The 27,782-nt window shown below is 43.9% G+C and overlaps 1 protein-coding gene across 6 annotated transcripts; it reads right to left on the reverse strand.

The window, feature by feature from the left end:
- Position 1: 1 nt before the first annotated feature.
- On the reverse strand, positions 2-27,782 carry LOC125716538 (G-protein coupled receptor family C group 5 member B-like). Of its 6 annotated transcripts, none has more exons than XM_048988963.1 (4): positions 12,692-13,648; positions 11,402-12,385; positions 11,250-11,308; positions 2-170 (listed from the first exon to the last, which is right to left on the reverse strand). In XM_048988963.1, exons 1-4 carry the CDS (start codon positions 12,753-12,755, stop codon positions 105-107), a joined length of 1,173 nt encoding a protein of 390 aa, XP_048844920.1. In that variant the 5' UTR covers positions 12,756-13,648; the 3' UTR covers positions 2-104. The 6 variants fall into 6 exon arrangements, with proteins under 6 accessions (XP_048844920.1, XP_048844918.1, XP_048844917.1 ...); XM_048988962.1 differs by lacking the exon at positions 2-170 and adding an exon at positions 10,764-10,933 and having other exon boundaries at positions 12,692-13,645; XM_048988961.1 differs by lacking the exons at positions 11,250-11,308; positions 12,692-13,648 and adding an exon at positions 20,640-21,401.

The raw sequence follows: 27,782 nt of genomic DNA on the forward strand, positions 1-27,782 counted from the left end.
GGTCATAAAAATTACATATTTTAATCATGTAAGTATTATATTCTTGCAGATGTCCAGTGGGGAGCAGCAGCTGGTCCATGGCCAATCGAGCAGAGCCATCCTGCTCAAAATCCCGATTTCTGTATATGCCAAATGTGATATATTCCAGTGGAGGTGGAGGGCATGGGCTCCTGCAGATGAGAGACAAGTATTTACTGACCTTATAAACATCCTTCAGCAGTTCAGTGGTGACACTTAAAAGTTTTGACTGGGATTGCTGAGGGCTACTTGTGTATACATGCACCCCCTAAACAGCATGATGTAACTCGGACTGATGGGGGTGCAGCCCAGTTCTAATTTGACCTGCATCCATGGTATTTAGGCTCTGGTCAGGTGAGGTCTGAGGAACAGGGAAAGGCCTGTAGACCAAACCTGTATGTTCAGTGCAGTGTTTGGGTTGCCTCCTTGTGTCTGTGTGTGAGGTGCTGAATGAGGAGATGCACTCACTGCGTTGCTGCTCATCTCGATGTGGAAGGATGTGCTGGGCGTTTGTTCTGCACTTCCACTTCTCCGACTTCCAGAACCAGCTTCATGTAAGAGGAAATAGTGAGGGTTATGCTCTCTCTCAAACACACAAACAGTAGGTCAATGTAGTAAAACAGAAAGTACTGTACCTGAGCTGCTGTGTGATGGAGAGCCCTGGCTCTCTACACTGGGCTGGGGGGACAGGGGAAGGCCCTCCTCTATACTGGCCTCCCTTGAGCGGGGTGGGGCTGGTGCGGGGCCAACACCATCAGGACCTGAGGGCTGTCGAGGTGGACGCAGGCAGGCGTAGGCCTCAGGGGCAGCGTGGAACAGCAGCAACAGCCAGGCCTGCACTGCTAGCACCTCTGCCCACAACTGGTCCTCCCAACTGGTGGACTGGCCGGGTGTCATTTTCAAAATATGATTACAGGCCACCCAGATGGCCCACAGCCCACCAGAGGTGCAGCTCATGCAGAGCAGCCACAACATCCTGCAACGCATCAGTGATTCCCCCTGAGCCATGCCCCCGACCAAGGTTATTGGCACTGCTACGAGCAGGACCAGCCCGTAAATGCAGGCCAAGGCGATGCTTAATGGCTGGTACTGGCAGACTGGTTGGCCTGGATGCCTCACAACTGCCAGGATCCACTCCAACATGGCGAAAGCTGGTATTACAGCCATGCCTATCACCAGTGAAGCCAGGATCCTGAAGCCGGTGTGCCGGAGCAGTCGCATACCCTGGGTAACTTTATAAGCCGCGCTCAGGACAGACAGCACCCCCCAGAGCACATGCCGAGCAATGCACACATGCTCCTGACTCTCAATGATGTGCGCAAAGCTGAGAGCAGAGAGCATGATAGTGGTGGCTAGGAGCAGGATCAGAGGTGCCACTCCGCTGCGAGCCTCAGGCTCTGTGATGCGTCGCAGGCGGCACAACAACACCAGGGCCAGGATCAGTGAGGCCAGGACCGCCACACCTGCCGCCACTGCCACCGCTACACCCCACACTGCGTCCAGGTCGCACAGCTTGGTGAATGGCCTCGTTAGGAGGGAGCCACAGCCTCGAGGAGAAGCCTCATCCTCTGCAAAGCTGTGGCCCACCAGGGAAAAGATGAGGAGGATATGGAGCACTGAAGGTATTGCCATTGCTATGGAGAAAGAGACAAAGAGATCATTTAGTTTGTTTAACTACTGTAAAAAAAAGTACTGTGAGATAAGCAGGCTTCCACCATATAGGGAAAAAAAACGAAGAAGGCAAAGGATATATTTGAGTTTTTCAAAAACAAAAGGACAAGTGGATTTCTTTATAGCTGATTTGCAGGTTTAAAGTACACATTTCGGATGGGGGGGGGGGGTTACGTACCTTGTCGACGTCTGTAGTCTTCACCAGCTCTCAAAACACACCAACCTCCTGAGTTCATTTTCATACAAATGCCAAGTATTGCGGTGAACTACGTATATAAGAACTCTTGTCACGTGACGATTATTACGTCTTTTAGAATCTCAGAGACGTCAAAACCGGCACTTCGAAAAAGATAACGTCATTTTGAATACAAACAAATAAAAACTTCAAACAAAAACAAGCAAAAAGTGGCAAATGGTAAAAAGCCTGTACATAATTAATTACTAGGATGTACAGGTCAGCTCTACATGCTCTATGGTAAAGGGGTGACTTTTTTTACTTGATGTCAGATATTGTGACCCCCGTGTGACTTGTGAAAAAGCAGCAATACATAATTCAAAACGTCTTTTCACCGTCTATACACACTTCTAATGGTGTTTTCAAATTATATCGAGCATTCCTGATTCCAAAAGTAAATGTAGAGCACCAGACTACACGGTTTATCACAAAATTAATCGGCGTGTTTCCGCTGTGTATTTGGGTTCGGTGTTCATTAGGAGGGCGGGGTCTGTTACAGTCCTGCTTCGGACTGCAATGAAATCCTTGTTGAAATCCGCTACGTAAGTCTTCTTCTTCGCTTCGCTCACAATACCTCGGTCTGCCCAGCACTTCAATATTTATAAGCTAAATAATTGTTGATTTCAGCGCACCACCAACGGGCAACTCTGATGTTTCGGCCACACCATCCCCACCGTCCCGTGCATTACTGTCTTCGTGAGGACCTAAGTCATTACAATATCTTGATATTATAGCCCGAAAAACACACACACACGGACAGACTGTTAACTTTTAAAATGCTGCATTGAAGTACTTAAATAAACATTACCGATATCTTTAAATATTTACTGGCCATATATTTCAGACATGAAGCAGCTTTTATAAAAGCCACACACTGGTTTTATGGCGCAGCTAGATTCGCCATGTTCTCATGAAGCCCAGAACACTGAAAGTCCACAAAAATAATTGAGAAATTGACAGATGGGGTTTGGTGGCTTATCAAAATAGATATACTGTAAAACGGAGACAGTTAAGACAACTTAAAATTTCAAGGCAACTTACTGCACTAGATTTTTGAGTTTTGAGGGCAACTCAAACTTCTACGTTTTTAAGAAAACCACCTATTGTTATGCCGAGTAATTATTTGTCGTTCAGATAATTTATCTTTCATATCTATAAAAACTTCAAATGTTTCGTTGTACATACTAAGGATTGCTAACAACAAAAGTTGTTCCGACCTATTCATTTCTTAAGGTTTATCTTTCATATGTGTAAAAACGTAAAAATTTGAGTTTAGCATGCTAAGGCTTCGAAAGGCAGGTATTATATAACAAGTCATATAACAAATAAGTAGGTGGTGGCCTTATAGAAAAAAGGCGAAATTACCTTTACCTTATTGTATAATTACCTCAGTTATGTAATGAGTACTCAGCTCAGCCATAACGGACAGTTAGAAGTGGAACTTCTGATACTTAAATGTATAATTACCTCAGTCGAGGAATGTTAGCTACTCTTCTCATATGGCTATTTATGTGTTTGTTCATCCACGTATAAATTTATTGGTTACAAAAAATAAATGAAACACTGGCATGGTTTAAACTGAATCATTATATGTATATAAACTTAGCACAAAAAGTAAGAAAATTTGTGTTTGGCCGATTATTTCTTTGTTGTGACAAGACTTGTTGGCAATAAATCTTATACCATCGGAAAGCCTGTTGATTTCCCTTTAAAGAGTTGTAAGGAGGGGTGGCATGGTGGTGCAGTAGTTAGCACTTTTGCCTCACACCTCTGGGACCCTGGTTAGAGTCTCCGCCTGGGTCACATGTATGTTTGCATGTTCTCCCCATATCGTTGTGGGGTTTCCTCCGGATACTCCGGTTTCCCCCTCCACAGTCCAAAAACATGCTGAGGCTAATTGGAGTTACTAAATTGCCCGTAGGTGTGAGTGTGCCCTGTGATGGGCTGGTCCCCAATCCTGGGTTGTTCCCTGCCTCGTGCCCATTGCTTCCGGGATAGGCTCCGGACCCCCCGCGACCCAGTAGGATAAGCATTTTGGAAAATGGATGGATGGATTTGTAAGGAAAACGCATTTGTGGACTGAGTAGAGTTCAATATGTGGGTTGTTTATTTAACTATATTTTCTATTCAGATTAATTTCATGAGTGTTTTCTTGGAAAAAAAGGAAATTTCTAAGTGAGCCCAAACTTTTGAACAGTAGTGACGAATACAATTAAATTTATATATAGCCAAAAAACACAACAGTCACACAGATGATCATGTACATTATGTTTTAATCATGTAATGATTACACTGTTGCAAAATAATTCCAGGTCTTCTCTCAATGGGCAGCAGCAGTGGGTCTATAGACCAAACCTGCATGTTCAGTTCAGTGTTTGGGTTGCCTCAGTGTGTCTGTGGGTGAGGTGCTGAATGAGGATCTGCAAAACTGCTCTGCTGTTCATCTCGGTCAGCTCGTACATCTGCATGTGGAAGGAAGTGCTGGGCCTTGGTTCTGCACTTCCATTCCTCTGACTTCCAGAACCAGCTTCATGTAAGAGTGGGAGGAAATAGTGAGGGTCAATGTAGTAAAAAAAGAAAAGTACTGTACCTGACCTGCTGTCATTGAAGACAGAGTCCTAGCTCTCCACAATCCACTGGGGGGACAGGGAAATTCCCGCTTCTAAGTTGGCCTTCCTTAGGTGGGGGAGGACCTGCACAGAAACAACGTCATTGGGATCGGAGGGCTGCAAGGCTGGGCGCAAGCAGATGTGGGCCTTAAATGGCATGGAACAGTTATAGCAACCAGGCCTGTGGCACTAGCACCTCCGCCTGCAAGTGGTAATTCCAGCTGGTCATCTCATTCATGAATGGATAGTAAAAGAGACAGGTGGTCCACAGCATGGTGGAGGTGAAGCTCATGAGAAGGGGCAGAGGCCAAGGTCATCGGCACTGCAATGAGCAGGGCCAGCTGTACACATAGACCAAGGCCATACATAGTGGCTGATACTGAGGGACCGGCTGACCTGGGTGCAGCACAATTGCCAGGATTCACTCAACAATGGCAATACCCTGCATTATGGCCAAGCCCACCTGGGCCTTGAAGCAGGAGTGCCAGAGCAGTCACACACCCTGGGTCGTTAGGTATGCTCAGGACACATAGCACCCCCAGAGGGCGTGCCAGGTAATGCAGTCATGCTCAATGACATACCAAAGCTAACGGCACAGCATGAGGTCGGTGGCGAGGACGCGGGCCTCTGTGATGTGGCACATCAGCACTGGGGCCAGGCTCAGCAGGGCCAGGGCCACCCCACCTGCTGCCACCGCCACACCCCACACTGCATCCAGGTCACATAGTGCAGGGAAGGGCCAAACACACACTGTACTCAAATCTTTGTGGGGACTGTCCATTCACTGCTATGGGCAGTGAATCCCACAATGATCACCATAAATAACCAAACAAAATACAATTCTTTTGGCAGTTTAAATTTTTTGATTGCAGTAATAGATTTTTATGAAATGGAATTTCCCTTTGTGAGGACTGAAAAAAAAATGCCCCCTACAACGTCAAAATAATAGATTTTTAATGTATATCTAACCCACAAACACATAGTGTTTTGCCATTCTCTCTAAAGATACGGTTTGTGATCCAGACACCTCCCTTACCCCCACCCATACAGTCGTACATCCACCTTTATTTAGCAGCGTGTAAGAGCCTGCAAACAAACATGTATAGTTTACCCACCATTTTGTTTAACAGCTACACCACTGCTTCTAACTTATGGCCTATTTTTTCTGGTGTAGATACCATGCTGACCGTCAGCCTGTACAGGAGAAGCAGATTTAGAAGATAGGTGTGTGGGCTGTTAAGAGAGCATCACAACATGTCAGTAATTTCCACTGGGGGGGTTCATTATCGCTTTTAAAGATCAAGCCCACGACTTATCGTGCTTGATGACTAAGTCAGGTATCTGCTTGCACTTCCTGAAAAGTGAGTTGGGGGGGGGGGGTAGGATATGAGGGAAGTGGAGACTATTCTGCAGTCACTTTAATCACTGTACAACTACACTTGCTGTCAACAGGGCTGTGTGTGGAGTTGAGCATCGCCGCAGTACAGGGATACTACATCTTTGGTTGGATTGACCATAATCTGGTGGTAGACACACACACACACACACACACACACACACACACACAGCAGAGTTCCCCCCTTCAATGTGCATCGTATGTTGAGGTGAGGACTTGTTGTATATTTGGTCTGTTTAAATACATACCACCATCTTCAAAAAATAAAAAGTCCTTATAATTTTGTACATGGCATATAAAATGCTTCTGATTCTGATCTAGTATGATACATATTTGAAGACAAATCTCTGAGAGTTAATGTTTGCGATATGAGTTTATGTAATTGATTTTGAAATTGCTGACATTCCGAATCTGAAACCTTTATGCCCCATCAAACAAACTTTACTACACTACAACCAAGCATTACTTTGAAATAATATTCATAACACTGCAAGAAGTATTAGTGACTGAAAAAAAAGGCTTTGTGTCATTTGTGGTCATCGCCCCTCCCCTCCATGTCCCTTCTAGATGTGAGTGTGGGATGCCGAGAGACAGCGAGTAACTTCACTTGTCTTTACTGCAGCAATGGAACTGGGACACAAAACAGCCGTTGGACTCATGACAGGTAAAGACACAATCAGCGTTTCTATAGAGTTTGTGTTACGCTCACATTCATCAAACTTCTTTTTTTTTATTATTTCAAATTTTACAGGAAGTAGGAAGTAGTTTTGCTCTACATTAACTGCACCTTCATAATGCCTTTATAATGCACAAAAACGTTTTTTTAATTATTTCAAATTATACAGGATGTAGGAAGTAGCAGTTGAAATATATATAATATTTTTAGCAAGAGATTCAAGAGTTGTAAAACATAATCTTAGGAATTCTTTAGTCTTTTATATATGACTCTTCTTGTATTGCCTCTCTTGTTTGACAGCAATTACTTAGATTCACATGCTTTGATATTGTATGCATTAATTGATAATTTACCAAAAGTTGAATAACCAAAAATGCACCTCTGAATGCATAAAATATGCTAATCTAACATTCCAGTCATTGACTAACCTTGATTGGAATAAGCAGGCACAGATACAGACTGCAAAGAAATAGCTACATTCAGTCTCACTTGTTTGTATATGGCAAGAATGATAAATCATTACCTGCATTACATATGGAATAATTACCTGAATCAAAGAGGGGATTATCAGCAGTTAACATAAATGGCCGCAGAATATTATGCTGTTATTTATAAGCTGATTAAGGTTCTTGGTCTGCATGTCTAGTTAGTTTAATTAATGTTTCTCTCCTTTAACATTAAAAAGCATCTCCACCGTGCCCAGAAGTCTGTATTTCAGAGGCACATGCAGCTTTCTGTCTGTGATTAACTTCTCTGACACATATCCTCTCTTCCCCATCGTCACAGTGTTGGCGTGTGTGGAAGCTGCTGTGGGCTGGTGCACAGTGTCCCAGCCTCAGGAATCCTGGGCCACCACCGGGGACTCCCTGACACTCAACTGCACCTTCCAGGTGCCAGACGAGTCTAGGGTTCGAGTGACCTGGTCTCATAGTGATGGATCCCAGGGAGGCCGTGTGCTGGTGTCCTCCAGCATTCGAGACAATAGAAGAAACGTATCAGACGATGGGGACCCCAAAGAGCTGGTGTACGAGGAGGGGGGACACAGTTGGTCCAGACTGACTCTAAGGAATACTAACTTCAACAATCAAGGGATCTACTTCTGTGAGGTGACAGTGGAGATCCCACACCTAGAGAAATGCTCCGGCAATGGAACGAAAGTTCTAATTGGTAATTTGGGACACATAATGTCGCCACAATAGGTTGTAGTGATACGTGGGGCTGCAACAAATAATAGAAAAACCTCATTTTACTTCCCCATGGAATTGTGATGAGCGTAAACTAGCTCACATACATCATGTATTTATTATTGGCAAGGTTTCTAAAAGGAGTGACTGTAAACGTAGCGTGACAATAAAGTCTTCCTTTACCACTTCCCTCCACAGAAACTCCGCCTGCAGATACAGAGGGTAAAGTAGAAGCTCTCTTTGTGTGTCTGTATTTGCACACATTTAGGGAGGACAGGACAGGGCTGCAATGAGCTCATAGAGGAGCGTGTTCTGTATGCATGCTCTTTAACAGGACACACATCTGAAACATATATTTTTTTCATAGTACACAGACTATGACATCTGTGCTAAAGGGCTGCGGGTTTAGTCTGCCTGTTATGCTCAGCTCGCACCCTGCGAGTCCCGCCCAGTTCCTGCTCTCATTGGACGACTTCGCCAGAGACACGTGACCAATAGGGACTCTGACTGAGGCAGGCGTAAACTGGACGTTATCCCCGCCATGTTTTTCCTTTTCTTCTTTTAGAACGCGGGTTTAGTCATATCGGGAAGGGAGCGATATACCGCGCTGGGAATCTTTGATTGTGTGCGTTCAGATACCCGTAAGTTTCTACATGTGCATTGTAAAAGAGTGTTTATGTTGGGATATTATATACAGTTAATCGTAAATGAGTCCCTTAAGTGCGGCGAACGTTTTATTTTCTAACTTACTGCGTAGATTTATGTTTCATTTACCTCGGATGTCATGCAATGGCTATGTTTATTTTTAAATGGTTTATATTTACATACTTATTTATCTCAACAAATCTTATTTATATTACTTTGTGTATTATGATTGTTTATTCTATTAAACTTGCGGGATGGCCGCTTAAAGTTACCGTAATACAACGACGAAGGTAATATTGTGAACTGTTTATTTGATACTGGACTCTGTATGTATAACGGATTTATATTCTTTATTCTATTTTTGTTATTTCTACTTTCAGGACCACACACACACACACACACACACACATACTAGTACAGAGCCCTTGTTCCAAGCCTTTATTAAAAGTTCTGGAGAATATACTCTTGGCATCTTCATTGGATGTACCACAGCGGCCACACCTCTCTCACCAATCAGTAATAGTAGGCTAGTTCTGCACAACAACATCACAAGATCATATTTTTATTTCGGATTGACCATTTATTCTTCCTGATGTCAATGTTTTCCTTACATGACATCAGATCTGTGGTAGGTGAGTCTGGCCTCAAGTCTCCATATGAATGGAGTCAGTCTTGTCACACACAATTCCATGTATTAGGTTTTGACCCTGGCTCAAACATTATTCTATTATACATGCAGCATGGTTTTTCAGACCTGTGGTCAGCCTTTCAAAATCCTATTTCTACAGTGCTAGATTTGTATTAGCCACTGTCCGCACCTGCCTCAAGTCTGCCCCCATCAGGCCCGTCCCTAAACAGGCAGCGGTCAGGACCCTGAATGACTACCATCCAATGGCCCTGACCCCCATCATCATGAAGTGCTTTGAGCGGCTGGTCCTAGCACACATCAAGAAGAACATACCTCCCTCCCTGGACCAACATCAGTTTGCCTACTGGTTAAACAGGTCATCTGAGGATGCCATTACATTGGCCCTCCACACTGTGATCCTGGTCCCCACATGGGAAAACTGTATTTTTTAAAAATCTGTGACTGCAATAAAAAATACTGAAAATGCAAAAACCCTTGCATTTTGTTTGGTTACTTATGGTTATGGTTAGGGCTGGGTGGGGGTTAAGCTTGTCATTGTCAGCATTAGTATTTTTCCCATAGAAATAAATGAGCAGTCCCCAAAAAGCTATGATTACACGACTGTGTTTGTGTGTGTCTGTCTGTGTGTGTCGGTTAAGTATATATTACATTGTGAAGAAAAAGTTTTTCAATCCCCACAAGGGGAAACTCAGTTTCATAAAAATCTGAGTGCAAAGAAAAATCTAAAGATGCCCAAAGTCTTTTAGCTGTTTGGTTACTTACGGTTCAGATTGTCATTGTTGGATTTGGGTTTTTCCCATAGGACTGAATGGGCAGAATGAGACCCTTCTTTGTGCCTGCTTATAGATTTCAGACTCACCATAACCCTGCCTTGGATAAGAAATCATACGAAAGAACAAAAGGTCTGTGACATGGTAAGAAAATGCATTTTGGTCACAATGTAGGTCAGAATGTCCCATAGTATTGACCCCTGAACATAACTGTCATGTTTACCTGATTAGACGTCACTAAAAATCATGTCAAAATCAGTCTAAAACCATTGTTTAAATGTTGTCTTGCCGATTACTCAGCAGTGTTGTGGACGTAACACAGAGCATAGCAGGTCAGTGCCCAAATAAAGGGACTGTGCTCCATCCATCCATCCATCCATCCATTTTCCAAACCGCTTATCCTATCGGGTCGCGGGGGGTCCGGAGCCTATCCCGGAATCAATGGGCACGAGGCAGGGAACAACCCAGGATGGGGGGCCAGCCCATCACAGGGCACACTCACACACCATTCACTCACACATGCACACCTACAGGCAATTCAGCAACTCCAATTAGCCTCAGCATGTTTTTGGACCGTGGGGGGAAACCGGAGTACCCGGAGGAAACCCCACGACGACACGGGGAGAATATGCAAACTCCGCACATATGTGACCCAGGCGGAGACTCGAACCCGGGTCCCAGAGGTGTGAGGCGACAGTGCTAACCACTGCACCACCATGCCGCCCGGGACTGTGCTCCTTCGTATTAAAATAAAACATGAAAGCTTTAGTAAATTATGTTAAATTGTGGATATAAAATACAAATTAATTCTAGAGAATCTCCAGCATGAATCTTCTTATACATCATATAGTGAATACAATTAAATGCTTATTTAACCCTTTAGCAACAAAACACACCAATTACACAGATGGTCATAAAAATTACATATTTTAATCATGTAAGTATTAATAATCTTGCAGATGTCCAGTGGGGAGCAGCAGCTGGTCCATGGCCAATTAAGCAGAGCCATCCTCCTCAAAATCCAGATGACTGTGTATGCCAAATGTGATATATTCCGGTGGAGGTGGAGGGCATGGGCTCCTGCAGATGAGAGACAAGTATTTACTGACCTTATAAGCATCCTTCAGCAGTTCAGTGGTGACACTTAAAAGTTTTGACTGGGATTGCTGAGGGCTACTTGTGTATACATGCACCCCCTAAACAGCATGATGTAACTCGGACTGATGGGGGTGCAGCCCAGTTCTAATTTGACCTGCATCCATGGTATTTAGGCTCTGGTCAGGTGAGGTCTGAGGAACAGGGAAAGGCCTGTAGACCAAACCTGTATGTTCAGTGCAGTGTTTGGGTTGCCTCATTGTGTATGTGTGTGAGGTGCTGAATGAGGAGATGCACTCACTGCGTTGCTGCTCATCTCCATATGGAAGGATGTGCTGGGCCACTGACTTTCTGAACCAGCTTCATGTAAGAGTGGGAGGAAATAGTGAAGGTCATGCTCTCTCTCAAACACACAAACAGTAGGTCAATGTAGTAAAACAGAAAGTACTGTACCTGAGCTGCTGCGTGATGGAGAGCCCAGGCTCTCTACACTGGGCTGGGGGGACAGGGGAAGGCCCTCCTCTATACTGGCCTCCCTCAGGCGGGGCTGGGCCTGCTCCCGAACATCATCTGTACCAGAGGGCTGCGGGGCTGGGCGCAGGCAGGCATGAGCTTGAGGAGCGACATGGAGAACCAGCAGCAGCCAGGCCTGTGCCACCAGTACCTCTGCCTGTAACTGGTCCTTCCAGCTGGAGGACTGGTCAGGAAACACTTTTTTGAATTGATAAAATAAGTAAAACACCCAAATAAGGAGTGAAGCGATGCTCATGAGGAGCAGACACAAGGCCCGGCATATCCACTGTGGCTGCCCCTGAAACAAGCCACAGGCCAAGGTCAATGGCAGTGCTAGGAGCAGGGCCAGCCCGTACATGCAAGCCAAGCTGAAATGTGGCGGATGGTACTGGCAGACGGGCTGGCCCGGGTGCAGTGCAATTGCCAGGATCCATTGGAGAATGGCTATGCCCTGCATTATGGCCATGCCGATCAGCACCCCTGCCAGGGGTCTGAAACCGGAGCACTTGAGCAGTCGTGCACCCTGGGTCGCTTGGCATGCTGTGGCCAGGACAAACAGTGCCCCCCAGAGGGAGTGCCGGGCAATACAGACAGTGTCGTCCCGCTCGATGACATACACAAAGCTTAGGACGCAGAGCATGAGGACGGTGGCGAGGAGTAGGAGCAGCGGTGCCACCCCACTGCGAGCCTCAGGCTCTCTGATTTGATGCAGGCGGCAGAACAGCACCAGGGCCAGGATCAGTGAGGCTAGGGCCCCTATGCCTGCCGCCAATGTCACTGCCTGGCCCCACACTGCATGCAGGTTACACAGCGGCCTCTTCAGGAAAGAGCCACAGCCTTGAGGAGAAGCCTCATCTTCCGCAAAGCCGCTGCCCACCAGGGAGAAGATGAGGAGGATATGCAGAAAGGAGGGAAATGCCATTGCTGACAGAAACAGAGAGAGACGACAAAATTATTTTATGGGTGGAAGAGGCATTAGTCCATTATAAACAGTGTACCACAATGTAGGACACATCACCTGTCACTTTTGTGACATCTCAGCAACATACTATAAGTGTTTAACCACTGCAAAAGAGTGTACTGTGAGATAAGCAGGCTTCTACAGTTTAGGAAAACAAATAGAGAATTTTCTTATATATCTGAGTCTTTCAAAAGGAAAAGGAGGAGTGGATTACTTTATAGCTAATTTGCAGGTTTGATGTACACATTTCGGATAGGGGGGTTACGTACCTTGTCGACGTCTGTAGTCTTCACCAGCTCTCAAAACACACCAACCACCTGAGTTCATTTTCATGCAAATGCCAAGTATTGCGTCGAGCTACGTATTTAAGAACGCTTGTCACGTGACTATTATTACGTCTTTTAGAATTTCAGAAACGTCAAAATTGGCACTTCGAAAGAGATAACGTCATTTTGAATACAAGCAAGAAAACTTCGAACAAAAACAAGCAAATGTGGCGAATTCGACTTCCTGCACCTAATTGTTCCCTTGAACATCTTTAAGGAACCCTAAGGGGAGAACCTTTATGTGTTTGTCGCAACCGATTGTATTGTAAGGAAACTAAGTAAGACTTTAAGAAAAATGTTTTGTGCAACCGCCCATGGTTCCAAGTTCCTTTGCGGTCTTCACCGAGAACTTTTGTAGCTTCTGGCCACTTTCGTGTGTCGTTTTTTCACGGCATAACAGGACCTTAATGTTAAATAATTTAAATAAGCATGTGAGACTCAAAACTCGTAGGTTAAAGTTAACAAGTAATTTCATAAGAAACTACACCGCCACCCTAAAATTGGAAGATGAACAAGTCGTTTTGTTAGTTCTTTATTAGTAATGGGGGGAATAGATTGTGATCAAAATGGGGTACAGCATCTTATTTACATGTAATTTCTACGACGCGCGACTATAGATGGATAGTTCGAACTTGATTAAATAAATGCATGTATGTATAAACAAACAAATAAATATTGTACAAAAGGTTCTCTGGCTGTTAAGGATGTGGTATCCAAATCTCTTGTTATTTGGTTAATCTTCATTAATTCAGAAAGGATACTATTCGGAAGCAGCCATTCGTTTATTGTTTCCCTGGTTGTACATGGGGCACGCAGGGAGCGAATTTAGTTGCGGTCTCCATTTTTTCTTTTCAATAGTATTAAATATATGTCTTGTTAGCTTTAGCTTCGCGGTTGTAGCGAGCAGGGATACGTTTGTGAAAGACCTGTTTATTTACTTGTATAGTACAAAACAAATGTGTACTACTCCGCTGCAGAGGTGGAGATTTCAGATCCAGAGAGTACAAATCCAGACCCAGATTTTGTTTCAACCAACCACTTGAGTATAAAGAGTCACAGTCACAGACTACCCAACTGGTTGGTTGAAACAAAATCTTGGTCTGTATTTGTACTCTCTGGATCTGAAATCGCCACCTCTGCTCCGCTGCATACTGAAACATGCCTATCAGCCTTGTACTACATTTTTGACTGAAGTATTACGGTCAGGAGCGGAGCTATAGGTGTAGCGGGCGGGGCCACCGCCCCTGGGTCCGGGCCCTACCCTGGATCGGAGAAGGCCCTCCCCCCTGCAAAATGGGGACCGTCGCATATAATAAATACACATAAATTTATATTGACATAATCCATCCGAGACTCGTTTCCTAGTTGGAATATAATAATGGGAGTTGTTAATTGACTTGCTATTTTATATATATTTCATCTTTTGTATACATTCTTATTATGGTTGGTGTATGGTGTAATTTCAAATTTTTTGAAAACAAAATCTGTAAAATCCCTACAAAACACTTAATTTACAATACATAGTAAATATTTTGAAGTCAAACTAAGCTGTTCCTTTCGTATTTAATGGGTTTCTGTTTGAGGAATTTGCAACAAAACTGCAGTGCATGATGGGTAGGATGTCTAACGTCCTCATCCGTCTGATGACATACGTTAAGACTGGGAAGGTGCGTAATGTTCATACCTGGTTGCGTTTGTTTGTCCAGAAAGTAATTCAATTTCGCCGCGTAGGTTACGTTCTTAAAAACTGCTTGGATATATCCCGATTATATGCCGTGGACCTTTTAATTTGTTTGCAGTTTCGCCAGGTAGACTACCTTCTTTAAACTGCGTTTAGTTAGACTACATATTTCGGGATGTTTATTGTAGTCTTTGTAAATATGTATATAGTTTAACCTAACCCAGTCACTTAAGTGAGCAAGCCAGCTCAACTAGGTGTCGGTCCCAAACCCGGATTAATGGGAAGGGTTGGTGTCAAGAAATAAAGAGAGTGTATCTTCACTGCATCACTGATGTCAAAATGTGGGAAATATGTGGTTGTATAAATAAATGCGTTAAAATAGGTTAATGATTCTGTGCTGTCTAAATTGTATAAAAAAATCTAGGCATAGCCAAACAAATCTCCTGTCTGAAATGGCGTAGAAAACGCAATTTAGCCACTAAAACGTTACAGTTTTTGTGAGGGACAGTCCATTAATTCTACCAATTTGCATGTGTAATTGAGCATGGATGTTGTTTTCTATCCTACCTGGTGTCTGATGAGCTACACAGGTCTGCTTTGGGTAAATACCAGAAATAGGTGTGGCTCATCAGAAGCAAGGTAGGATAGAAAACTACTGGATAGCAGTTCTCTAGGACCGGAGTTGGAGACCCCTGTTGTAGTCCATCTGCCTCAAGGTTCCACACGTTGTGCATCTTGAGATCAGGTCATGTCAGTGGCCTTTACTACGAAGCAGGGTTACTGGCTTATCGGGGTAAGTTGTCCGATTTAAAGTAATCTGGGCAAAATGTACGTGAACGAATACGAAGTCCATTTAAACTGTGGTTCGACAAGTTATCCTAATAAGCCAGTAACCCCGCTTCGTAGTACAAGCCACAGGTTGGGAAGCATGTGCTGATGCAGCTTGTTGTTACACCCACCACCCGGCTGGCAATATACACAGTCCAGCCCCACACTGGAAATGGCTGGTTTTGATTACTTATGGCACAAGAAGTTCAAGCGATGTCTGCCCTTCGTGGGTGTGGCAAAAAGGTGGAGGCGCGCGGCCGGAGAAACGGAAATCGGTGGCTGTTTTCTTTGTGGGGTCCGCGCGCTTATGCGTTAAATGGGGGGGGACTTCTTTTTTCTTTCTCCAGAAACCTAAACTAGGGCACAAGCCGTGTTTGCGCTTTACCTTGTATGCGGTTGCGGATTGGTGAAATTGTACCGCAGTAAGGAGTTTTTTTCCCAAATGGAAGAGGCGCTGCAGCCGACGACAGAGCGCGTGGCAGAGTTACCGAACTGACCGGGAGCTCAGACTGTCTTGAGTGCGCAGAATGACTCTCTCATTTCGCTGTGATAAGCAGGAAGAGGAGACGGGTTTTCTTACGATAAGGGATATCTGGCGTTTTTCTTCTGATCGGTACTGCAGTGAGACTGAGTGTTGTATGCGGTAATCTCTGGGCCGCGGAATGGTGACGCCCGTCATATTCGCCTGGGACGGAGTTATATGGACGCTTGAACGGACTTTTCCTTGCCCTGCCGTACAGCCATCCTCCAGGGCAGCAGCTCACTGCCTCAGACTGGTAATGTTACTCTAAACAGTCCAGCTACTGTTGTATGTCGCTATAAAATGTGAAACCTGTTTCTTTGAATACGTTCGAATATATTCCCGAGTAATCCTCTTGAAGGGAATCACTACTTATTTTTGTTGTTGATGTTCTTGATTTACTATAGTGAAAAGTTTATTTACTTTGGTTTACAACCACAAAGACCAGACGTCTGTTGGTTTATGTGCTTTTATTATTTCTGTATATACCTGTATCAGTAAGGTTAACTTTTGTTAGTGTGTGTCTTATTTCACTGAGGAGTTGTTGACTCTTACCCTTGAACCTGTGGGAAAGAAAATGGGGTTACCTAAAAGGAAAAATAATATACTTTTATAGTTTACACTCTGTTGTATTTTCTAGTGTTATAGTTACCTAGGAGTTGGAGCGCCTCATCCATCCTACTGGATCTGGTAAAGGTGAGTCCATTGTTATGTCTGATAAACATTCTAGCATATATCACACAAGTACGTTGGCCTCCTTGTCTCCTACGTCCGCTGAAGCCTTCCTTTCCACATATTTAGCAAACACACCCACCTGTTGGAGCTTTGCAGCAAGATAGGCACAAACATGCTCTCACCTGAGATTACTGACGATAAAAGCACTGAGTGTGGCGATTCGGATCCTGAGATTCACCCAGTCTTCCTCGGTAATCCCTACACTTGTACGAGGCAGTGCGGTACACACCACCGCCACGCACTGTTACAGCTATGTGGGTGTGGCCTCTCTCTAAATATGATATAATGTACTGTACTCGTCCTTCATAAGTATTGGTTTTTGAAATAAAGATTAAAAATGGTTTACTTAAACACAAGCATTGCCATAATTGATCAGTTAATTGTGGTGGCCACTATGCAGTGTGGATGATTCACGCCCCCATGTGATGCTGTGCGATTTCAGCACGTTACTTGGAGTGGGGCGCAATTTAAAACATGAATTATTTCAGGAAATTCACATTTAATATTTTTGGACTGCTGGTAACTGAAACTGTAGGAAGCAAAACCACAGGGAGACCACTGTGAACATTTACAACCTCAAAAACACTGACCTGGTTAAGGCATATTTTGAAAGCCTTAATTGGTTCAACTCAAATTTTAAGACGTTTTATGACTTTTAATTGTCCCGTGACACCTTGTATACATTTATCTGTCCTAACATGTTCTTCCTAAAATGTCCTACTGATCCAGCTGCAGGTTGACACAGCAGGAAAAAAAATTGCTTCCATAAATACTTCTACAGTTGTTTATAGCTGAATCCTCAAGAGGAATCCTAGAAGCCTATATGTTTTACTGTTTGGGCCCTTTCTGCCTCTCTTTATGTGAAAATACATACAGCATGGATTTCAGAATTGTGACCAGCCTCAGCTTTCTGTGTGCTTGGTTCCTCAATTATTAAAATAATTATTATTAAACTTCAGACACTTTGTGAATTTTTTTAAATATACAGTACCAAAGTGAGTGTCATGCCCGGCTCGTCCGCTCCTCGTGTGTGCCACGCCCCCTGATTACCCGCATGTGCTTCCCTGATCGTCTCCAGCTGTGTCCGATTACTTTGATCAGTCTTGTCCTATTTAAGTCTTAGTCTTGCTTGTCTCCCTTGTCCGTCATTGTGGTTATGGTGTGGATTGTACCTGTCAGTGTTCCCAAGACCCGATTCCCCTATTAAACCCAGAGTATTGCCCCGATTTGGACTCGTTTGCCTGTTCTTCGCACGCCTGCCCGCACGATCGCCGCTTTGCTCGACCGCGATCGTGACAGTGAGGTTCTGCTATTTTCTAATTTGTATCACTTTTACTTCACCTAATAATATCATTTTCATTCTTCAGGTGAAATAAGCTGACATATACTTGGAGTCTAATCTGGGCTGTGAGTTCCTCTACAGGAAGAACTGACCCCCACCCTACAACTATATTATTGTGCTGAAATGATTCCTTCCCGAATCCCATTTCTGCAGTTCTAGATTTGTACTGAAATAATGCTAAATAAAATGAAAGCTTTACAGGCTCCCCCAATTCTGGCAGAATGAATTTACATAACTTTTCCAAAACTTTTCCAGTACCATAAGAAAAATTTCCAAAATCCACAAGTTTGCTTTGATTTGATGATCATGCAGTTTCAGATAGTAATATTACAATTTTCGGTACAATAATAGCCAATCTGCTTACCAAATAAACAAAGACGGTGGACGACTTTTGCCAATGTGCAAATACCGTTCAATCATTAAGAAAATTAATTCCGATATTGAAATAATTATGATTGGTAGTGGCAAACGGACTCAAAAACAGGAAACTGTGATCAATAAAATTTAAATACGTGCAAAAAAATAAAACAATAAAAACTGGAATAGCGATCAAAAAAGCAGCGATCTGAAATATACGAAATCTGAGCAGAAACAGGTGTTTACTAAGGTAGTTAACTATTGACTTCTGCTCGTACATTTCCGTTAGCGCGTTGCAGAAAGCAGCGGGAAACAAAAATGATCAAGGCTACGACTAGTTTCCAAAACTTTTCCTCTCAGTCCAAGAATTCCAAAACTAATTCAGGGCCTAGAAAAATAATTTCAAAATTTCAAAACTTTTCCATGTTTGCCATGACCGTGGGAACCCTGGCTTTTGTAAATTTATATTAATTTGTGGATATAAAATACAAATTAATACTAAAGAATCTTCTCATATTTCATATAGTGAATACAAATAAATGCTTATTTAACCCTTTAGCAACAAAACACACCAATTACACAGATGGTCATAAAAAATATATATTTTAATCATGTAAGTATTATATTCTTGCAGATGTCCAGTGGGGAGCAGCAGCTGGTCCATGGCCAATCGAGCAGAGCCACCCCCCTCAAAATCCCGATGACTGTGTATGCCAAATATGAGATCTTCCCGTGGAGGTGGAGGGCATGGGCTCCTGCAGATGAGAGACAAGTATTTACTGACCTTTTAAACATCCTTCAGCAGTTCAGTGGTGACACTTAAAAGTTTTGACTGGGATTGCTGAGGGCTACTTGTGTATACATGCACCCCCTAAACAGCATGATGTAACTCAGACTGATGGGGGTGCAGCCCAGTTTTAAATTGACCTGCATCCATGGTATTTAGGATCTGGTCAGGTGAGGTCTGAGGAACAGGGAAAGGCCTGTAGACCAAACCTGTATGTTCAGTGCAGTGTTTGGGTTGCCTCCTTGTGTCTGTGTGTGAGGTGCTAAATGAGGAGATGCACTCACTGTGTTGCTGCTCATCTCCATATGGAAGGATGTGCTGGGCCACTGACTTCCAGAACCAGCTTCATGTAAGAGTGGGAGGAAATAGTGAGGGTCATGCTCTCTCTCAAACACACAAACAGTAGGTCAATGTAGTAAAACAGAAAGTACTGTACCTGAGCTGCTGCGCGATGGAGAGCCCTGGCTCTCTACACTGGGCTGGGGGGACAGGGGAAGGCCCTCCTCTATACTGGCCTCCCTTGAGCGGGGTGGGGCTGGTGCGGGGCCAACACCATCAGGACCTGAGGGCTGTCGAGGTGGACGCAGGCAGGCGTAGGCCTCAGGGGCGGCGTGGAACAGCAGCAACAGCCAGGCCTGCACTGCTAGCACCTCTGCCCACAACTGGTCCTCCCAACTGGTGGACTGGCCGGGTGTCATTTTCAAAATATGATTACAGGCCACCCAGAGCAGCGGAGCAGCCACAACATCCTGCAACGCATCTGTGATTCCCCCTGAGCCATGCCCCCGACCAAGGTTATTGGCACTGCTACGAGCAGGAGCAGCCCGTAAATGCAGGCCAAGGTGATGCTTAGTGGCTGGTACTGGCAGACTGGATGGCCTGGATGCCTCACAACTGCCAGAATCCACTCAAACATGGCGAAAGCTGCTATTACAGCCATTCCTATTACCAGCGACGCCAGGATCCTGAAGCCGGTGTGCCGGAGCAGTCGCACACCCTGAGTTACTTCATAAGCCGCGCTCAGGACAGACAGCACCCCCCAGAGCACATGCCGAGCAATGCACACATGCTCCTGACTCTCAAAGATGTGCGCAAAGCTGAGAGCAGAGAGCATGATAGTGGTGGCTAGGAGCAGGATCAGCAGTGCCACTCTGCTGCGAGCCTCAGCCTCTGTGATGCGTCGCAGGCGGCACAACGACAGCAGGGCCAGGATCAGTGAGGCCAGGACCGCCATGCTTGACGCCACTGCCCACTGCTACACCCCACACTGCGTCCAAGTCGCACAGCTTGGTGAATGGCCTCGTTAGGAGGGAGCCACAGCCTCGAGGAGAAGCCTCATCTTCTGCAAAGCTGTGGCCCACCAGGGAAAAGATGAGGAGGATATGGAACATGGAAGGCATTGTCATTGCTATGGAGAAAGAGACGAAGAGATCATTTTGGGTCTGAACAACATACCATCAGTGTTTAACTAATGTAAAAAAAGTACTGTGAGATAAGCAGGCTTCCACCATATAGGGAAAAAAAAAACGAAGAAGGCGGAGGATCTATTTGAGTTTTTCAAAAGCAAAAGGACGAGTGGATTTCTTTATAGCTGATTTGCAGGTTTGAAGTACACATTTCGGATAGGGGGGGGTTACGTACCTTGTCGACGTCTGTAGTCTTCACCAGCTCTCAAAACACACCAACCACCTGAGTTCATTTTCATACAAATGCCAAGTATTGCGTCGAGCTACGTATTTAAGAACGCTTGTCACGTGACTATTATTACGTCTTCTAGAATCTCAGAAACGTCAAAATTGGCACTTCGAAAAAGATAACGTCATTTTGAATACAAGCAAGAAAACTTTGAACAAAAACAAACAAATGTGGCGAATTCGACTTCCTGCACCTAATTGTTCCCTTGAACATCTTTAAGGAATCCTAAGGGGAAAACGTAAAGGTGTTTGTCGCAACCGATTGTATTGTAAGGAAACTAACTAAGACTTTAAGAAAAATGTTTTGTGCAACCGCCCAGGATGGCTGTCTAGGGGTACGTTTCCCAAAACCTCTCGTTAGCGTCTTACATAGGTGTACCCATTCAATCAGCAACTATGCTTTTGGGAAACATATTTCAGGGTCACTTTTGGTATTCTCATTTGTAGCCTGCTCTGTGGCAGAAGTTCCTCGAAGTTTGCAAACACATTGTTTATTAACGTCGTACTCAGAAAGAGCTGCCACCACTGCAGCTTCTTCGGACAACCTTTGTTTGCTCTCTCAGGTCTATTATCGGCAGCACCTATTTTCATATGTAATAATCAGCATTTTTTTCATACCACTTCTATTAAGCTTTATGGGGAGATGGATATATCCGAATCTGTGGGTAAAAGCAAACCATCAGCGGATCCCATATATACACACGTGGACAAAATTGTTGGTACCCTTCAGTCAATGAAAGAAAAACTCACAATGGTCACAGAAATAACTTTAATCTGACAAAAGTAATAATAAATAAAAATTCTATGAAATTTAACTAATAAAAGTCAGACATTGATTTTTAACCATGCTTCAACAGAATTAATAAATAAAAAAACTCATGAAACAGGCCTGGACAAAAATGATGGTACCCCTAACTTAATATTTTGTTGCACAACCTTTTGAGGCAATCACTGCAATCAAACGATTCCTGTAGTGTCTTCTGCACTTCTCAGCAGGTATTTTGGCCCACTCCTCATGAGCAAACTGCTCCAGTTGTCTCAGGTTTGAAGGGTGCCTTTTCCAGACGGCATGTTTCAGCTCTTTCCAAAGATGCTCAATAGGATTGAGGTCAGGGCTCATAGAAGGTCACTTTAGAATAGTCCAATGTTTTCCTCGTAGCCATTCTTGGGTGTTTTAGCTGTGTGTTTTGGGTCATTGTCCTGTTGCAAGACCCATGACCTGCGACTGAGACCAAGCTTTCTGACACTGGCCAGCACATTTCTCTCTAGAATCCCTTGATAGTCTTGAGATTTCATTGTACCCTGCACAGATTCAAGACACCCTGTGCCAGATGCAGCAAAGCAGCCCCAGAACATAACAGAGCCTCCTCCATGTTTCACAGAAGGGACAGTGTTCTTTTCTTGATATGCTTCATTTTTCCGTCTGTGAACATAGAGCTGATGTGCCTTGGCAAAAAGTTAAATTTTTGTCTCATCTGTCCATAGGACATTCTCCCAGAATCTTTGTGGCTTGTCCACATGTAGTTTGGCAAATTCCAGTCTGGCTTTTTTATGACTTGTTTTCAACAATGGTGTCCTCCTTGGTCGTCTCCCATGAAGTCCACTTTGGCTCAAACAACGACGGATGGTGCGATCTGACACTGATGTTCCTTGAGCTTGAAGTTCACCTTGGATCTCTTTAGACGTTTTTCTGGGCTCTTTTGTTACCATTCGTATTATCCGTCTCTTTGATTTGTCATCAATTTTCCTCCTGCGGCCACGTCCAGGGAGGTTGGCTACAGTCCCATGGATCTTAAATTTCTGAATAATATGTGCAACTGTAGTCACAGGAACATCAAGCTGCTTCGAGATGGTCTTATAGCCTTTACCTTTGACATGCTTGTCTATAATTTTCTTTCTAATCTCCTGAGACAACTCTTTCCTTCGCTTCCTCTGGTCCATGTTGAGTGTGGTACACACCATGTCACCAAACAACACAGTGACTACCTGGAGCCCTATATATAGGTCCACTGACTGATTACAAGATTGTAGACACCTGTGATGCTAATTAGTGGACACACCTTGGATTAACATGTCCCTTTGGTCACATTATTTTCAGTCTTTTCTAGGGGTACCATCATTTTTGTCCAGGCCTGTTTCATGAGTTTTTTTTTTTTATTAATTCTGTTGAAGCATGGTTGAAAAACAATGTCTGACTTTTATTAGTTAAATTTCATAGAATTTTTATTTATTATTACTTTTGTCAGATTAAAGTTATTTCTGTGACCATTGTGAGTTTTTCTTTCATTGACTGAAGGGTACCAACAATTTTGTCCACGTGTGTATGTGATTTTCGTGTACTTAACAGTACAATATGGAGGCTCTAGAAATAGCAAGAGGTGATCCTCGGATCTTTGTGATCAGGGTGACTTATTGGTGAATTGCATGTTGATGATGTCATGACAAAAATGTTAAAATCTTCATCTGGTCAAATTTTGTTTAATAACACACAAATGTAGGGCTTTGCGATATGACCAAAATCTCATAAACAGGTGCTACGGGAAATTATTCTCCCCCGTGTTCCCTCGGCATAGGTGAATAAAGTGAGTTCGGTACATGGAACTGACATGCCGTGAATCTCAAACGCCGTCGTTATGCTTCTTTCAAGAACTAATATATCCTGTGTATGTGAAAAGAAGGTAGCGTTGCTGATTGAAATAAACCTAGACTGTTACGTCAAAGTCTTAACCACGAACCCGAGTTTAGTATAGACTAAGAAACTAAACGGAATAGAAACGAACAAACATCTGACAGATTTTTTTTCTTTTCTTCTTGGACAATTCCGTGTCAATTCAACAGATTTTTACAACATCTTCATTCACATTGGGGGACACATTTAAGACTTTTTGTACGTATATTTTTAAATGATCATTTAAATTTGGCATAAAGGGGGACCATAAAATCATCCACTTGCCTTTTTACTTTTGAAAGACTCAGATGTATAATGCTTCTTCATTCGTGTACCTAAACTGTAGAAACCTGCTTATCTCACAGTACATTTGGTTGCAGTGGTTAAACATTCCCCGCGACCCAGTAGGATAAGCGGTTTGGAAAATGGATGGATGGATGGATGGATGGATGGATGGATGGATGGATGGATGGATGGATGGTTAAACACTGATAATATGTTGATCAGACTTTATGCAAGTGATGTGTCCTACATATATGAGAGAGAGAGAGCGGGGACTTCTCTCAACATGTTCAAACATGGTACAACTTGTAAACTCTGGCAAAACACACATGTAGTACTTTGTGCCGTTCTGTGAAGTCCTAAAAATGTTCAGAAATAAAATATAAATATGCATTTACTCTGAAATATGCCCATACATTCTTCATTAGGAATTATATACTATCAATACAGCCAAATATTACATCACTGAAAAACTATTGGTGAGAGCAAATTTCTAAGTGCATTTCTTAAAGCAGCATTAGTAAGTTCATAAGACAACCCTTAGTTGTTTTATACTTAGATCTTTGTTAACCACTGTTATGCAAAATACCTGTATTTTACAATAATTATAACAAATGGGCCGTTTCTCAACAACATGTGATGTGAAAATTTTGAAGTGCTGAAATCAGCATCACAAAATCAATCTGGCACCATAAATTATAAACAAAAAGCTTGTGAACCAGTGTTGTGGCTGAGTCGTCTCCTGAGGAATCCAAAAACCCTGTGTGTTGTACTGTTAGGGCCAGTGTTCTAGTACTCGAGACCTGTCTTGTCCCGTTTTATGTGATAATACATTATTCTATTATACATGCAGCATGGTTTTTCAGACCTGTGGTCAGCCTTTCAAAATCCTATTTCTACAGTGCTAGATTTGTATTAGCCACTGTCCGCACCTGCCTCAAGTCTGCCCCCATCAGGCCCGTCCCTAAACAGGCAGCAGTCAGGACCCTGAATGACTACCATCCAATGGCCCTGACCCCCATCATCATGAAGTGCTTTGAGCGGCTGGTCCTAGCACACATCAAGAAGAACATACCTCCCTCCCTGGACCAACATCAGTTTGCCTACTGGTTAAACAGGTCATCTGAGGATGCCATTACATTGGCCCTCCACACTGTGATCCTGGTCCCCACATGGGAAAACTGTATTTTTTTTAAATCTGTGACTGCAATAAAAAAATACTAAAAATGCAAAAACCCTTGCATTTTGTTTGGTTACTTATGGTTATGGTTAGGGCTGGGTGGGGGTTAAGCTTGTCATTGTCAGCATTAGTATTTTTCCCATAGAAATGAATGAGCGGTCCCCAAAAAGCTATGATTACATGACCACGTGTCTGTGTGTGTAGGTTAAGTATATATTACATTGTGAAGACCGATTTTTTCGATCCCCACAGGGGGAAACTCAGTTTCATAAGAATCTGAATGCAAAGAAAAATCTAAAGATGCCCAAAGTCTTTTAGCTGTTTTTTTTACTTACGGTTCAGATTGTCATTGTTGGATTTGGGTTTTTCCCATAGGACTGAATGGGCAGAATGAGACCCTTCTTTGTGCCTGCTTATAGATTTCAGACTCACCATAACCCTGCCTTGGATAAGAAATCATACGAAAGCGACGGAAGTGGAAATTAATATATAACCACTTTAAAATGCACTTTTAATATAGTGTATATATATATAAACATGTTGAGTAAAGTGATGACATAACCAGGGATTGCCAACTTGTCCACAGAAGAACAAAAGGTCTGTGACATGGTAAAAAAATGCATTTTGGTCACAATGTGCGTCAGAATTTCCCATAGTATTGACCCCTGAATATAAGTGTCATGTTTACCTGATTAGACTTCAATAAAAATCAAGTCAAAATCAGTCTAAAACCATTGTTTAAATTTTGTCTTCTCGATTACTCAGCAGTGTTGTGGACGTAACACAGAGCATAGCAGGTGAGCGCCCAAATAAAGGGACTGTGCTCCTTCGTATTAAAATTAAAAATGAAAGCTTTAGTAAATTATATTAAATTGTGGATATAAAATACAAATAAATTCTAGAGAATCTCCAACATGAATCTTTTTTTATATCATATAGTGAATACAATTAAATGCTTATTTAACCCTTTAGCAACAAAACACACCAATTACACAGATGGTCATAAAAATTACATATTTTAATCATGTAAGTATTATATTCTTGCAGATGTCCAGTGGGGAGCAGCAGCTGGTCCATGGCCAATCGAGCCGAGCCATCCTCCTCAAAATCCAGATTTCTGTGTATGCCAAATGTGATATATTCCCGTGGAGGTGGAGGGCATGGGCTCCTGCAGATGAGAGACAAGTATTTACTGACCTTATAAACATCCTTCAGCAGTTCAGTGGTGACACTTAAAAGTTTTGACTGGGATTGCTGAGGGCTACTTGTGTATACATGCATCCCCTAAACAGCATGATGTAACTCGGACTGATGGGGGTGCAGCCCAGTTCTAATTTGACCTGCATCCATGGTATTTAGACTCTGGTCAGGTGAGGTCTGAGGAACAGGGAAAGGCCTGTAGACCAAACCTGTATGTTCAGTGCAGTGTTTGGGTTGCCCCCTTGTGTCTGTGTGTGAGGTGCTGAATGAGGAGATGCACTCACTGCGTTGCTGCTCATCTCCATATGGAAGGATGTGCTGGGCCACTGACTTCCAGAACCAGCTTCATGTAAGAGTGGGAGGAAATAGTGAGGGTCATGCTCTCTCTCAAACACACAAACAGTAGGTCAATGTAGTAAAAAAAGAAAGTACTGTACCTGAGCTGCTGTGTGATGGAGAGCCCTGGCTCTCTACACTAGGCTGGGGGGACAGGGGAAGGCCCTCTTCCACACTGGCTTCCCTCGAGCGGGGCTGGGCCTGCATGGCAATATCAACCAGACCCGAAGGCTGTGAGGCTGAGCGCAGGCAGGCATTAGCTTCAGGAGTGGCATGGAGCACCAGCAGCAGCCAGGCCTGCACCACCAGCATCTTTGCCAGCATCTCGTCTTCCTTGTTAGGGGACTGGACAGGAAGCGATTTGTTGTATAGCTGGTATGTTAAAAATATGGCCCACACCACAGCAGAGATGTAGCACATAATAAACAGGCTGACAATTCTACATTTCCACTGTGGCTGCCCCCGAGTCAGGCCACGGGTCAAGGCAATTGGTACTGCCAACACCAGGGTCACCACGTATATGCAGACCAAGCTGATGCGCAGCGGCTGATACTGACAAACGGGCAGGCCTCGGTGTAGTGCAATCGCCAGGATCCACTCAACACTAGCAAGACCCAGCACTACAGCCAGGCCTATCGCCACTCCCGCCATGGCCCTGAAGCAGGGGCACCGGAGCAATCGCACACCCTGGGTCGCTTGGTATGCGATGCTAAGGAGTAAGAGTGCCCCCCAGAGGGAGTGTCGGGCAATGCACACATGCTCTTCACTCTCCATGACATGGACAAAGCTAAGAGCAGAGAGCATGCTAATGGTGGCTAGGAGCAGGATCAGTGGTGCCACTCCGCTGCGAGCCTCAGGCTCTGTGATGCGTCGCAGGCGGCACAACAACACCAGGGCCAGGATCAGTGAGGCCAGGACCGCCACGCCTGCCGCCACTGCCACCGCTACACCCCACACTGCGTCCAGGTCGCACAGCTTGGTGAATGGCCTCGTTAGGAGGGAGCCACAGCCTCGAGGAGAAGCCTCATCCTCTGCAAAGCTGTGGCCCACCAGGGAAAAGATGAGGAGGATATGGAGCACTGACGGCATTGCCATTGCTATGGAGAAAGAGACGAAGAGATCATTTTGGGTCTGAACAACATACCATCAGTGTTTAACTACTGTAAAAAAAGTACTGTGAGATAAGCAGGCTTCCACCATATAGGGAAAAAAACGAAGAAGGCAAAGGATATATTTGAGTTTTTCAAAAACAAAAGGACAAGTGTATTTCTTTATAGCTGATTTGCAGGTTTAAAGTACACATTTTGGATGGGGGGGGGGGGGGGGGGGTTACGTACCTTGTCGACGTCTGTAGTCTTCACCAGCTCTCAAAACACACCAAACACCTGAGTTCATTTTCATACAAATGCCAAGTATTGCGGTGA

Source organism: Brienomyrus brachyistius, chromosome 21 (assembly GCF_023856365.1).
Source record: "Brienomyrus brachyistius isolate T26 chromosome 21, BBRACH_0.4, whole genome shotgun sequence".
NCBI lineage: Eukaryota > Metazoa > Chordata > Actinopteri > Osteoglossiformes > Mormyridae > Brienomyrus > Brienomyrus brachyistius.

Excerpts from the sequence above, each read along its gene's own strand:
- LOC125716538 (XM_048988961.1), bottom strand. The coding sequence starts at position 20,703 with ATGAAAATGAACTCAGGTGGTTGGTGTGTTTTGAGAGCTGGTGAAGAC. Across the intron at positions 12,386-20,639 it reads AGACTACAGACGTCGACAAG|CAATGGCATTTCCCTCCTTT; the intron begins GTACGTAACCCC and ends TGTTTCTGTCAG. Across the intron at positions 171-11,401 it reads TCCATCACGCAGCAGCTCAG|GAGCCCATGCCCTCCACCTC; the intron begins GTACAGTACTTT and ends TCTCATCTGCAG.